This window comes from Lutzomyia longipalpis, chromosome 3, assembly GCF_024334085.1.
Source record: "Lutzomyia longipalpis isolate SR_M1_2022 chromosome 3, ASM2433408v1".
In the NCBI taxonomy this organism is placed as follows: Eukaryota; Metazoa; Arthropoda; class Insecta; order Diptera; family Psychodidae; genus Lutzomyia; species Lutzomyia longipalpis.
In genome coordinates, this window is record NC_074709.1 from 8410255 (window position 1) to 8425315 (window position 15061).

The window sequence follows — 15061 nt, forward strand, 5'->3', positions numbered from 1 at the left end:
CAATTAAAATAGGTTAATTTTGCTGATGGACTACAAACAGTTGCAGCAGCTTCCACACACTCCAACACCATTTATTTTCTCAACCCGTGGATATAAGGGCTAGAGCATGGTTAAAATAGGGCTTACCATTGAGATAATTTGAGCAATATTTCGTGTAATTCCATACACGAGGAATGCGCTCTATGTAGCGAGTTCCGGGGGTGCGATATGAATAAATTATGGGTGAGGGAGAATAGTTAAATGATAGAGCATTATTGCGAATAATTTTGCACTTTTGGGGGATGCAACGGGTGTATACCAGTGAGGGTAAAATTCTCATTTGATTTGTGTGAATTTTCTCTTAATAACAATTTAATACCCCTCTCTTGTAAATCCACTGCGCGATCTTCTCCCTCACTCTCTCTCTCACACATCTCTGTGTGCCCTCCGTAACTTCTTATCAATTGTCCTTATATTCTCTTCCCTATGGGGAGGAGAGCTTCGAGAGCAGGGAGCTTTTGGTCCACACTAGATGGGGAAATAAAACCCAGGGAGCAACAAAAGTGAGAGACTGCGCATCTGCTGAAGGAGAGAATTTGTGGATTTTCGCACGAAAATGAGCGAGATGTGTCTGGGGTGAAAATTTCTCCAACAGCATTTTCAAGCTGGGGTTGATATTGGTACATATAGTCAAAAAGAGACTAAAGGGCTCCAACGCGGGGATTGCAAATCTTTTTAGTACTCTGGAGCATCTCGTTCGGTTCGGTCATGCTACGTGGCTGTGCGCGAAAGTCTGTGTCGTCCGTAAACGCATACTGCCGTGAATACCTTACAAGGATTAATCTTGAGGAAAATTCACCAATTTATCACCCTCAAACAAGTCATTCTGAGTGGATTTAGAGATGTTTCCATTCGGGGTGGGAGTGCAAGTGATTTGATTGATTTACCTTCCACAAATGTGAATGAGAAAAAAAGAATCCCCTTTAACCACTGTTCGTTCAAGCTACTCTATACCTACCAAGAAAAAAAAACATTTTGTGTATGTGCTTCTAAAGTTCTCAAGTTGTGGGAGGGTTGAAAGAAAACCAATAACAAAAAAACAGGGGTAAAATAGAAGAAAAGTAAAAGGGAAAAGAAGAAAAAAAATTTAATACCCAAATTCTGATGGATTTCCCACCATCGAACTGCGATTGATGAGATCTATGGTGTGGCAAGGCAGTTGAGGCTGGAAGAAAAATGTGTGACACGACAAGGATTTCCTCGTTGCAACGAGGAAATTTGTGAAATTCCCACCAACCCAGAGAAATACAACACACAGCGAGGAAGAAGGGATTAATAAATCATTTTGGGGGAAGACGGCATTTTTGTCTGAACCACACAACGTAAAAATGACTCTCACCGCAAGAGCATCAATCTCACTAATCATTGTGGCTATAGCCGCAATGGGTAGTGGATTAGCACAGATATCTACGGAAAAAATACCCCTTGGTTAGTTTTTTTTTTGTCTTACCACAAAACTCATTCCAAATTGTATCCCTTTTGCCAATTCTCACGAGGGTGCTTTTCCCGCCAAGCTGGAAATCATTTTGCCCACTCAAAAGTAAACACACAGCCAACAAACCGTCAGGATCGGAGAACTCACACAGAGTCCCCGATCCTTCTCCGAAAAATCCCCAACATCCCGAAGCCATTAATTACGAAAACATCAACATGACTAATAAATCTGTGAGTTTGAACTTTTTCACATCTCCCCTTGACACGCCTACGAGGCAAAAGCAAAGTTCCCATCACTCGGAAAATGCCTTCCTCTCTGCCCTCCCTTTTGGCATGATGGCGCGGAGAAAAGGAGTCAAATGGCAGCCTCGGGCTTCTTCTTTGATATCTCACCTCAAACTCCGCGTGACAAGCTTATTTGCGACAAAGGGAACTCGCGGGATATTTCTATTTCATAAAGCTAGAAGATATATTCACAACAAATACACAGATAAGACATTCAAAGAAATTGGCTTCTGATCTCACAACCTTACAAGTTGCCCAGGAAAATTATAGAAAAAGAAATTTTCTTCTAGTTTTCAAATAAAATAATTTTGCAGTGAGAAATTTTCCTCAAAGAAATGTAAAAAAATAAATAACTACATTATATATAATTTGTATTATATAGAATACAAATTAACTGTTAAACTATACAAAGAAGAGTTAGATGGATAGCCAAAAAACCCAAACCCAGAGTGAAAAAGTAGATTTTAAAGTGGAGTTTTCATGAAGAAGAAAAGCAATAAATTATGTTGAAATTAACTGTAAAATTTATCTAACAGACATACAACCTCTTGAGCTTTTATAGTCAACATATGTATGGGGGTGGTATACACATTAAGAACATTAAGCCATTAAAGACTTATATACTTTGTATTGCTTACATATCTTATATTGTGTTGGCTTTTCTTGGTGGGTAGTACTTATTTTATTTAAATCAGCTCTAAAGCTTTGTCTTGAGGACAACCAGCAGAGGATGAAAGTAAATATTAGAGCTTTTCAAAAGCTTTCATTTCACAATGGATTTTCATTTGTGAATTATTCTATTTCTTTTATTTACAAACTTTTAAGCTTAATATATGCAGTAAAAATATAGAAGAGCTAGAGCAGAAGATTTTATGCTGTGAAATTTTATAGAAAAAAAACACTACTTCTCTGCCAAATAGCGACGTTTTGACATTTTTTAGTGTCTTTTACAGCTTGTCTTAATTGGTAAATGACTTAAATGGCAAATTTTATTTATAAAAAAAAAGCCAAAATTATTCAGAAAATGTATTGAAATGATTTTTTTTAAAATTATTCATTCATTCATTTTAACTACATTTAATCATTTCAAGAATGATTCAAAATCGGTTTTTTTTGCAAATGAATTTGCTTTAATAAATCAATAAATTCGAGATTGAAAGATTTTTTTTTTCATAAGAAAGGCCTAAAAGTTTATAAATAGATAAATATTTCCAATCAAAAAAATCTCTCCTCCCTCTTGAAAATTTTTTTCTGTGAAATAAAAAGCGCCTAAAAGGTCTAATTTAGGTCATATACCCCTACTCATTTCTAAATTTAAAATGTCTCAATCAAACGATCCCAAATCACAGCACGAAAACATGAAAACATACCATCATGAATGAAAATCTCTTTGGGAAACTGGGATAAGTTCACAGTCAAACTCTCATTTGAGTTTTGGACGTCTGTAGCAAGCAATACATACATATAATGCTATATATAATGAACAAACAACTTTGCATACCGGCGATGAGACGCTTTAAGCAGTGCCAGTGTCGGTAATTAAACTTTTTGGTATAGGAAAAGCTCCCGCAGTGTTCTACTCACAGAATGTGTCCCCCAAACTCTCTGGCCCATCCATCCGGAGAGACTTTTCAATCTAAATCCACCCCGGCAGTGCGGTGTAACCCCCCTTCCTCGCAGCTTCCAGGTCCAATGAGAATGATAAATGAAAATAGTAATTATCAAATAATTAACAAGTACTTCGGCAAGACACGACGTCTACCACCCGTACCCACATTGACACCCTAAAATCATCAACTCCCTGAGTCCGTAGATCCTGAATGGTGGTTGCAATGGGACTGCGGGGGTGGGTTGGTATGAAAATTAAAGGGTGAAGGAAAATGGTAAAAAAAGAACCCTCTGGCGACACTTTTTCTACTCAAAGAGTGTGAGGGTACTTCCACTCACAGTAGCGGCTAAATTGGGGCAATTGAGGGGCATTTTTGCCCATTCTCAATCAATTAAGCAACCTCGTGGTACACGGAAAAGCACCCCCTCCTCCCTCTGTGTTCTCTACATCCTCTTGAATAAAAAAAAAGATTTCATGGGATGAGAGAAAATTACATTTTCACTTTATTGGGAAATCAAACGAAAGTGTGTGTATGTGTGTTTAAGGGGGTTTAACACTGTGCTTAAATTGATGGTGCATTTTCAGGTGCAATTTTCGAACAGGGAACGGACGAAGTGCAGAGTGCTTTCAAATTTGCAGTCCTCAACCACAATTTGAACATTTCAGCCCGGAGATTTGAGCTGCAAGCTTATGTGGATGTTATAAATACAGCGGATGCATTTAAACTTTCCCGCCTCAGTGAGTAACTTGTATAGTAAATTTCTGTTGCATTACATGTAAAAAGCATAGTACACCCCCCTCCCTTATACACCCCTCCCCACCCGCAATACTCCCTGATGGTACATAATAAAACGATAAATCACAAAACACCACCACTGGCATTACACAGTGAAATATGTCCGGATTGTGTCGACTTTGGTACGTGAGACTTTCCAGTTGGGGAAACTTCCCACCACACTACCTCCCCCCCAGGAAAATACTCACGTTGACCACACTCAAAAGCTCTCGTCACGGAGAATGAGTGCTCAGACTATAAACTTAATGTATCGTTGATTCGAAAGATTAGAGAGTTGAAGTGTATGGTATTTTGTACCATGATTCCGCAAAAACCACAAAGTTATTTTTTTCTTCTTCTGAATTTTGCCTGAAAGAAGCTTTTATTTTTTACTCCGTTCATTTAATTATAATTTTGTGAAAGCTCTCGCAAATGACAATATTCACAAAATTAGGAGAATAAATCGCATGATATTAAAAGTATTTTTAATTAAAAGCCACATAATATTATTTCTCAAAAAAAACTAATTTTTAATTAAATATGTCAAAGAAAATGAAATTTCAATTATTATTTTATTCAAAAATCGTCGTTTTTTAAATGAAATTTAATTGAACTTTTTGTAGAAATGTTTAATCAGAGAGCTTATTTATATACCTATTTAATACTATGTAGGGGAGACCGGGGTTAAAAAAGTCACTTAAGGGTTTAAAAAAAGATGAAAATATCATATTTCCCAAATAGATAAAGTGAAATGTATATCTCATTTCTTTAGGAAATTTTCTGCCCTAAAACTCTTTCTCAGATCATTTTGTTCTATCTAGCTAGGAAATATAATATTTTAGCCTTTTTCCAAATCCTTAAGTGACTTTATTAGCCCCGCCCTCCCCTACATTATATAAATATATTTTTTTCTTTGAGGAAGAAATTAATAGTCTTTCTGAATTAAGAGATATAGTCAAAAGAAAATTAATAGTCATAGAAAATAGAGCATGTTTCAGCACAATATTTTCATGCTTTTATATATTTGTTTTCCATCTATTTATACTGAAAATTATTAAGTTCAAAATAGAAAAAAAAAAACTGAGAAAAATTCAAAAGTGATAAATTAGAAAAAAAAACTTTGAAGCGTAAAAAATTGCTTGCTTGTTCTTCTTTTTAATCATTCCTTTTTAATCAATATTTTTCTCATAAAATTCCTTCACTGCATGAGAAAATATTTACGGCGATAATAATTGCGAAATAGTTTATTAGTTTACAAATATTTACACAAGAAAAATTAATAAAGAAAAATTTTCCAAGGAAGGAAATCGTGATGAAAAATATTATGAAAATTATGAAAATCATCATCGCCTAGATATTTTTTTAATCAAACAAATTGTTTATTTATCTTAAAAGGAAAATCAGGAATACATAGAAAAACTTAATAGGAAACATGATATAATCAGTCAAATTTATTCATAAAAAAAATATTAGAAAAAATAGTAAAAGTTTCTCAACATATTTTCCATAAAATAATTCAATAAAAAAAATCTATGGAACAAGAAGAAAATAAAAATGGAACTTGTTTGCATTTAACATAAAATTTCTCTCAAATTCTGCTTTACATTTGTGCACCAATTCTCCTTGTTCCACAAAGCGGAAACTTCGGGGAAGAATATATGTATACATAAAAATGCCAAAAGCTCTCTTAATTTTTGTTATTTTCTTTCTACAATCGTAAATAACATTTATATACGATTTTAGTTTAATTTGAAAATGAAAAAAAATCCAAAAAGAAAATCTCTTTAATTCTTTTATTTTTTTAAATTCTCTTTTATCGTTTTGCCTTGTCGAGAAAAGTTTTATGAAATAAACTCTCGTTTTTCTTGCCAAAAGCGACAATTTTGCAAAGCAATTCATTGAAAATGTCGTATATGTATATTTATTTGGAAGATATGGGTATGGGAAAATAAACAGAAAATTGTACATTCTGCTCGATAAATATTTTTCTTTTGTACTTCCTCGGCCCGAAAAAAATCGGTGTGTGTACGTTGAAATATTTTTCAGGCGCGTAATACCCGTAAGCGGGAGGCACAAGGGGCCGAGGAAAAAAAAAGCATGAATTTGCCACTTTAGGGGGTACACGGAATGTAATTTGATATCAATTGAGATAAAGCTGCATGAAAAATTGAATTGAAATACCCGAGAATTTTCCATCATGAGTGAAATTGATATTTAATTTTGTCATGACTGAAATAAAACACCCCGTCGGGATTTTTTGCTGTTGTCCTGTCCCTCTCACACATGTGAGCGAGAAGCTTGCATTCCCCAGGGAAATGCTGTGTATAAAGAATTTAATAAGCTCCACATGGCACCCCCTATCCATCCCCTACATCTTCCGGAAGTTCATTGAAAATAATTCTCCAAATAGTTCTTTTGCTGTGTAAGTTTTTTTCCTCCCAAGAACACACACCTTCCATGCAACACTATCAAATTACACTCAATTGCTTAAGGGCTGCTGGTGTGAAGGGGCTGGGGATGGGAGAATACCTCTCTGATACCTTTCTGCATTGGTTGAAAGTTTCATCAATAGCATTGCGCAATTTAACGCAGGAGGTGAGCTAAGAAGAGGAGAAAAAAAGCTAAGCTCCTGTTGAAAATACTTCGTCTGTTCTATATTGGCGATAACTTTTTAGATATAAACATTCCTTCTACCTCTTTAAAAAGCTATAAATTTTCACTGTGCAGTGAGGAAGAGTGAAATTACGAGGAAAAAGCGATAAATCATTTTTCTGATAATATTGAATTGAGCGAGTTTGGATGAAGAAGTGGTACACCGTGCTGTGGTTTTGGTGTCCCTCCTTGCTTGGATGCTGCAATGGGGGCTTTTACTAGGCCTGACTTTAAATTCTTTAAGAAAAATTATCAAGCAAAAGATTATTTCAATGAAAGAAAAATTAAAACAAAACAACAAATTCTTTTAAGAAAATTAACTAGAAAAATTTAATTCTTTTCAAAGCTTAATTTTCCTCAATATGAATTTATTATCAACCAATTATCCACCTTAATTTTGAATACTCTCAAAGAAAATTCCCCAATTTATATTTTATGCACCTAAATTGACGCACCCTGTGTAGGAATGAAATTCCTTAAATCAAAAATATTACCCAATTTTATTTATTCACCATTCTTGTGTGTAGTTTTTTTTGGGTGGGTGGGGGTGGATTTTTGAATTCCATTTTATGTGTATTTTTCCCTCCCCCCCCCAAACTACCCTAACCTTTGTTGGAAAAACATTTTCTTCACTGGTGAGCAAACAAAATTGAAAAATTCCTCGCAATATTTGCATTTTTTAAATGGAACAGATATTTTATTTCCAACTGAATTGAAGCTTTTCATCCCTCCCCATCGTGGTGCCCTCTTGACATATTCGGTGCTCGTGTAAAAGCTCCAGCACGAAAGTCTTGTGTAATTAGAGCGACATTTGTGGAGTAATTTGTATAAATTTTGTATGTATTTTGGGTTGAAAGGTATTTATGTATGTTGGAGCAAAAGTGAAACATCGAAAACAAACTTTTGAGGAATTTTGCACAACTGTAACATACATAACTAATTCGAGAGCTTTTCACAAAATAACGTTTAGCGACATGTAATTAAGCAATAGATGACCAAACAATTTGTTGTAATTTTCCACATGAAATTCACGAGAACTCGTTGGATCTTTGCGTGCAGGAAGAAAAAATCCATCGTAGGGATAGTAAATCAAATAAAATTCCCATTGGGACAAAAATGTAGAAATAACAATGAGAGATATATCTGTGAAAGAGGAAGAAATATATCATGTTGAGGCGAATGGAAAAAAAGCCAGCATGTATCCAATATTAAAGATTCCCGATATGTCGTGCTGTGTTGCAGATACACCAAGTCGATAAGTAAAGAAAGAAATTTCACGTCAAGACGTGAAACTAGGAGGGATGAGGGTTGTGTGTGTAAAAAGTGAAAGCTCATAAAAATTCTCGCATAAAAATTGTGGATGCAAAAACGGAAGAAGTGGAGGCGGCATCAAAGTGAAAAAAAAGTCTCAATTGTTGTGGAGGGAAGAAGAACTTTTAGCATTTCCTCGCAAGTCTTTTTGCTATTGCATTCGAAGAGTTTTCCTCCCTTTCATACACACCATATAACCTATTGCAAGAGACAAGTACCCCTAAAGGGCAGACGTGCTCTAATATTTTGTACATTCCTCTACTGATGTTGCATTTCCTCCTCCTCCACTGCCCGGGGGCTTACATCTTTCTACATAAACAAGGAGAATCTGTAAAGGAAAATTTGTTAGAATAATTTTTGGCTTGACAGACAATCTTCTTGAGGAAGAGAGCTTTTTGTTTAGAGCTTTTTATTACGAATATGTACTTTTATTCTATCCTCTCTTGAATTATTTAATTCCAGCAATGAATCTTCTGTACAAAAATTAATATATCAAAAAGAGCCTGAAAGGTTAATCAAAACGTATGATTTTCAATGAATAATAATGATGTTATGCAAATTAGTACCTATGCCTATATCAATTGAAAATTATGTACCATATCACACTTTTCAATCGCAATTAAATGAATTTATCACCGAATTTGTGACACAGTTAGCTCACAATAAAACATGAGAGTTATGAACATAATCCATAAAAGCTCCACCCTTGCAAAATACAATAAAGAACATAGAGATTACGACATAATAGTAAGTAGAGACAATTTTCTCGAAATCATTGCGATTTCCTCACAATATGCGCCAATTCTTCTCCCAAAGGGAACTTCCGAATGTGCTGGGGAGAGAATTAAAAAATTTATTGCAAAAACGCGTCACGGCGACAGTCGACGCTGAAGTGACATTTAATGATCACGAGAATATTTTGCGGCCGATAAAAATTCACCCCCTCTAAGGGAGGCAAAAAAAAGAAGTACCCGTCACTTCCAACCTCCCGCCCCGCAAATTGGGGGCACGCGAGGATTTGGTGAAATTTCTATTTGATATTCACCCCTTGTTCTTTCTCCACTCACCAAATAAAGTGTGGAGCATAATATCAGATATATCGATTACGGATGTGTTTGCATATGTGGTGTATTAAGCATTGTAAAATACCCCCGTTTCACCCCACACTCATCATATATAGGTACACCATACTAGGAAGCCTGGGGGTTGCGCAATGGGCGGCAGAGGGTGGATCCTTTATACATATCGAGGGCTGCATTGTAAAACCGGCTAAGTCGGTTCGGATCTCATACCGACTTAGCCGGTTTTACAATGCAGCCCTCGATATATTTCGTACACAACCCGCACACCTTTTGACGCTCCGGTGGTACATATAGCCCAGGAGATGGCATCATCAAAAAGGGATCGAAATCCATTTCCCTCTTTGCCCTGAATAGAAATCGTGTTTTTATTCCTCTCCCCTGCGGTTATAGATCAATCGTTTTGTGCGATGAAGACGACGTCGGAGTATAATCATATACCTATATATAAGACGGGGTGAGTTTGGAAGTTCACAGGAGAAAAAAAAATCTCGCAAAAGGGGCTGACAAGGGGTTGCCATTCCGTGGAAATTTGTACCAATATGGGAAAGAAAAAAGTCTAGAAACTTGGAAACAAAGATAATCTGAGAAAAAAAAGAAGGAATAGAGAGTAAATCATGAGGAAAAAAAAAATCACCAATTTTTGTACGAGAAAAAATCTAAATAAAATTTGCATTTCAAATTATATATAAAGTTCTATCTGAGAAAAGGGGGGATATTATTCAAATTGTAACTCAGCCAAGGTAGAGGAAGAAAAGAATCATTACTGGTTGACTACCGAGAAATCTTGTCATTTGACATTGCGGCGTAATTTTGGCGGTTGATGATGGATTTTAAACAACATAAAATGAGTTGAAAGGGACGAGATTCTAGCCAAGATTTAATTTTATTGCAAAGTATGGAATTCATTATGTATGTAGGTAATTAATTTATGCAAAATATTATAAACATTATTTAGTATCTTAACAAGTGTTGGAAAAGCTTCAAAATAATTGGGACAAATACGTTCTATTTGTGGAACAAGATATTGATGAGATTCATCTTCAATTTATAAAGTAAAATATCTTAACAATTGATAATTTTGAAGGAATTTTATTTTTATTTCTTTATATTAAAAGCTTTCTTTTATAAAGTCTCAGGAGTTATATATGTATATGAGAAAGAAAAGCTTAAAAAGCTTTTAGCATTTGAAGGTAGTGCAATAATCCCGTGAAATACTTAAAATTGTGAACATTCAGACTCCATAACATTGAATTACTCTCTGATTTATCTTTCAATTTCTTACAAATTTTACTTTATCTGAAAGCTCATTGTAAGCTTAAAAGTTTTGCATAAAATTTAATTAAAAATTTACAACATATTTTCATTAAACGCCCTTCACAAAAGTTTTTCCATTACAATATAAATTCCAACTATATCCCTTTTAGCTACTATATTTAATAGTAGTTCTAGATTTAATCCAAAATGATACACATACCTGCTCTGAAATTTAATATTTCATTCACCTGGAATGTTTTTCGTTTAATTCAACTTCTCGAAAATCCTGATAAGAGAAATGGTGCATAACAATTAAACTTGTATTTGTAGATAAGCGCGAGAGAGAAATATATTTGTAAAATAGTTCTATGAAACTTTTTCTTTCGCGGAGAGGGAAATTTTATGCTTCGATGGGAAAAATTCAATATATTTATACATTTCGAAACATGTTGGAAATTCTGAAGGGGAAAAAAGGAAATCTTTCTTTTATTTCAAAGCTTTTGATTTCAAAAAGTGTCTAAAGAGTTTCTAAATGAATTTTGGAAAAATATTTTTGTGACTAAACAAAGAAACGTTCTGTCAAAATCTTGCAATATTTTTCAAGAACCCTAAAATCTCATAACACAAAAATTGTAAGAAAATAAAAGATTTCCTATAGAATCGACCCCTCTTGTTGGCAATTAGATCATAATCTTATATAAAATACTTTAGTAAGATGAGTGTTTATGGATTTATTCCTTACCACTAACCAATTTTCCGCTCAATTAGTTGCCCCTCGTTTGTGTATGTGGTGTGGTTTTCTTCACTCTACACCATCACATTGGATTGTGAAAGCTTTCGTCTGATTGATAACTAGCTGGCATTTCAATCAGCCATCATCGTCACTTCAAAGCTCTCCGCATCCACCCCAAACCAACCGCCCCCGCCTCGCTCTCCCGGTGGGACTTACACCTTGTCAAAAGCAGCCCCTGAGGGCTAAAGGAATGATGAAGGCACATGAAGAAGAAGAAAAAGGCAAGAAACACTGAAGAATTGCGCTTTGGCACACGGACGCGGGGGGTGGGTGGAGGAAGAGGGTTCTTGGAAAAAAATTGACTCTTGTCAGTGTGCTGGAAAGTCTCTACGGGAATTTATGGGCTAATGGAGGGGATGAGGGGCAGAGGTGGGTGGTGGCAAAAGTTGCAGAAATAAATCGTCCCCGGGTGAGGCAATTTGAGCACACACCATTTACACAACTATCAAGAATTCATTTGTTGGGGATTAAGATGGGAGAATTGAGGAAATGGCTCAGGAAGAAGTGGAATACAAATTTTCTAAGATACTCTCCATGCCTTGGGAGAATTAACAGCAATATTTCCATTACTTGTTGGAAAACAAAATACACTTCCACCCCCCTTCCCAGCTACACATACACTTGAGCCTGGAAGTTTTGAGCACAACGCGCGCGTACTCTTGGTAAAAGTCTTATTACGTCTCCACTTATTTATGGAATAAATTCTAATTATCTTGTTAAGGAGTGGAGTCTATTAAAAGCTATATATCACCAAAGGTACATACATATATTTGTGTGTATTTTGCACCAAAAAGCTCAGAGAAAGCTCAACCTAGACTATTTTGTATGCGAAACATTTAACATACCCTGCGCTTCTCAAGATACCCATGAGAAGAACTTTTTGGTATAGAAACTTTATGCAACACCTCCTCCTCCCCCCATCTCCCTAGTGGGACACTGTCAGATACGCCGTGAGCATTTTAGTTTACTTACCGAAAATGTTTAAAAAAAAAAAAAAGACGAGAAAGGCTACAAACTGCAATATATTTACATCAGAATACAGCATGTAAAACACATCATGGGGGCTTGTGTTGGGTAGTGAAGAAGAAGGAAAAAACTACCGCCCACGTGGAATTTTTCTATTCTGTGAATATTTCCATAATTCATTAAATGCATCGTGTTTGTTCAACCTCCTTTTCATGTCCATCCTCATTGCGCCCGAGAGATATTTCCGCCGTACAGTCTGGGGGGAAGTTGTCGAAGCTCAGGAATCGCTTAATCGGATTAGCGTGTGTAGTGGATTTGCTGCTATATGTGCACACGAATACAACTGAGGGATACACTCTTCAGCATTCAATTGAGGATTTGTTTATTTATTTCATTTGTATTCATTTTTAAATTCCAATACAAACCCTCTGTGAGTATCGACGTGACGTGTTAATTTAAAAAAACCCTTTTCTGGGATTTTTTTTGTTGATTTTTAGTGATTTATCAAAAGGAAATTTTACTGGAAGGAGTTTATTCTGTTCTGTTTGAGAAAATTCTGAAAAAACTCTTCTTTTCAAGAGGTAATCAGGCCACGTGTTTGCTTAATGTTAAAAGAAGTTAGAGCAAAATAACATTTTTGTGACGTCCTTGTTGGCATTTTCAAACAAAAGCTTTATCGATATATTTCTGTTTTCAGCCAGTAGATTCCTCAGAGGAAAATTCGGATTCTCTTTTCGAATATTTTTCGATACTCTGAAGAATTACACGCTTGTTTCGATTTTTTTTCTCGAATTATGGATGTTTTTAATACAAAACGAATAAAATCCTTTCTGTTTGGTTTCAATTTCAATACGATTCATCTATTAAGTAATTTCTCCACCTTTGGCTTTTAAATAGATTTGTGATGATCCTACAATATTTAAGAACTTTCGTGACTTATGAGAGCTTTATCAGAAGCTTTTATTCCCAAAAATATTTCAAAAGAATTCATTCTTCGAATTCAAATCCGTTTAGTGTGTTTAGAAATGTAAAATTCGAACAATTTTCGACCTTCCGCCCACTGCTGTGAGAATATTCTCCACACACAGCAAAGAGCACAAGAGAATGTTGGAATATTAATTAAAATGCAAAATTATAGTAAATAATTCAAGCACAAAAGGGGGTGGCAGAAAACAAAATTTCATGCTGCTTATTTTGTATTATATTTGCTGCTGCTACCCCCACAGTGCGAGTGTGTCCATGACACAACGAATGCCACCCAGTCTGGCGATGCAATTTAGTATATCTCGCTTTTTGTGTGTCACAAAATGTTCGATTTTACTCCAATTAATGCCATTTTTCATGTTCCAACATGAAATCTTTCAGGAGTTGGTGAATTTTAATTCCCACTATGCCAATTTTTTCGATGGACACATTAATCATTTTGCGGCGGAGGGGGTTTGAGGGGAAATTGCATTAAAATATACCAAAATTTGATAAAATGCACAAAATGTTGATTTTTGCTGAAACAAAGCGCAGTGAATTGGCGTAAAATTATTGTAATTGAGAGTGACAAATTAATTAGGGGAAATTCGGTCAAAATTCTAATGAGGGAAACAAATACAAAATGTATATAGGTAATTTGGCATTTAAAATTAAATGAACTTTCGTCAATCACAGGTGGTGTACAAAATGTACTACTTCCAATATAAAATTGATTTATTGGTATATTTTGTGTTTACGCAACAACAATGCTACTCAATCACGTCTTAAATATCCAATTAAGCTCGCGTTTCATGCAATAAAGTGAAATCTATCTCATGTTCCAGCGCGGAGCTTTTATTTATTAAATGTACATAGCATACCCTCTGTGAAATTTTATTATTTATGAAAATACGAAACAGGGTGGAAACGTATTTTTTCACTCGAATTTTTGTTGTTGGCTTTAATTGGGAATTTCCCGGAAATTCGAGGATTGTGTGAAGATTACAAGGAATTTATTTTATTCTATAATATTTAATATTTAAAATATTGATTGTTTGAATTTCTTGGAAAATTTCAATAAGGATTTTTTGTTTTCTTGAGCTTTTAAATCGAATATCCAGCTTCCTTGATGAAAAAGATTAATCAACAGTAGATCCTCAACATAATATCCTTTTAATTAAAAATGTAAAAGAATTACATCCACTTTTTGTTGGATGCCTGCAAATAAAGCGCATATCAAAGAGCTTGAAGCATTGCTCCCTTAAGAAATTCACTTTGTACACGACGACAAAGCCCCCCGAGGATACGTTCCATAAAACTGTTTGACTTACACACAGTGTGTGATAGTTGCAAAGAGAAGATTCACAGAATGGAAGAGAATAATTCATCTTTTGCCTTTTCTCCCCACCACCGACGTCATCTCTGGATGCCATTTCTTTGGGATAACCATAAGTACCCCCCGCCCTCCCCACTCTGGTGATATGTACTTTATACAATTTTATTGTATAGTTCGTTTATACATATAAAGAGAGTGCTTGAAAGCTGACCCATTTACATTAAAGAAAATTTCACCCATCCGCCGAAGCAAACGAGCATAAAAAGTGCCACGAAAGTTGCCAAAAAAGCTCAGCGACAGAAATTAAATACAATGGGAGCTGACATAATTTAATCACTTAAATAAATCGACGCTCCCGAAGATTATGAACCATACTCCTGTGTTAAAAGATAGGAATATGGTTCATAATCTTCGGGCACGTCGAAATATAAACGCAACAAATTCCCAAAAATGTTCCCTTCGAAATTACCAACAATTAGACGAGGTCAATTTTACTGGGGTGTAGGGGGTGGAAAAATCATACTCCCTACTCACTCACAGCATGAAAGAGGGAGTAGAAAGT

The 15061-nt window shown here is 35.2% G+C and overlaps 1 protein-coding gene across 2 annotated transcripts in view; it reads left to right on the plus strand.

Annotated features, from left to right (window-relative positions):
* Positions 1 to 732: 732 nt before the first annotated feature.
* The window catches only part of LOC129791812 (glutamate receptor 1-like), a 41371-nt gene continuing 27042 nt past the window's right edge, over positions 733 to 15061 (plus strand). The window contains exons 1-2 of one of the 2 annotated variants that reach the window (XM_055830349.1): positions 733 to 1467; positions 3953 to 4105. In XM_055830349.1, coding sequence (XP_055686324.1) covers positions 1368 to 1467; positions 3953 to 4105 — 253 coding nt within the window. In that variant the 5' untranslated portion in view covers positions 733 to 1367. The remainder of the gene's footprint in view (positions 1468 to 3952; positions 4106 to 15061) is intronic. The other variant, XM_055830350.1, reaches the window with a different exon arrangement.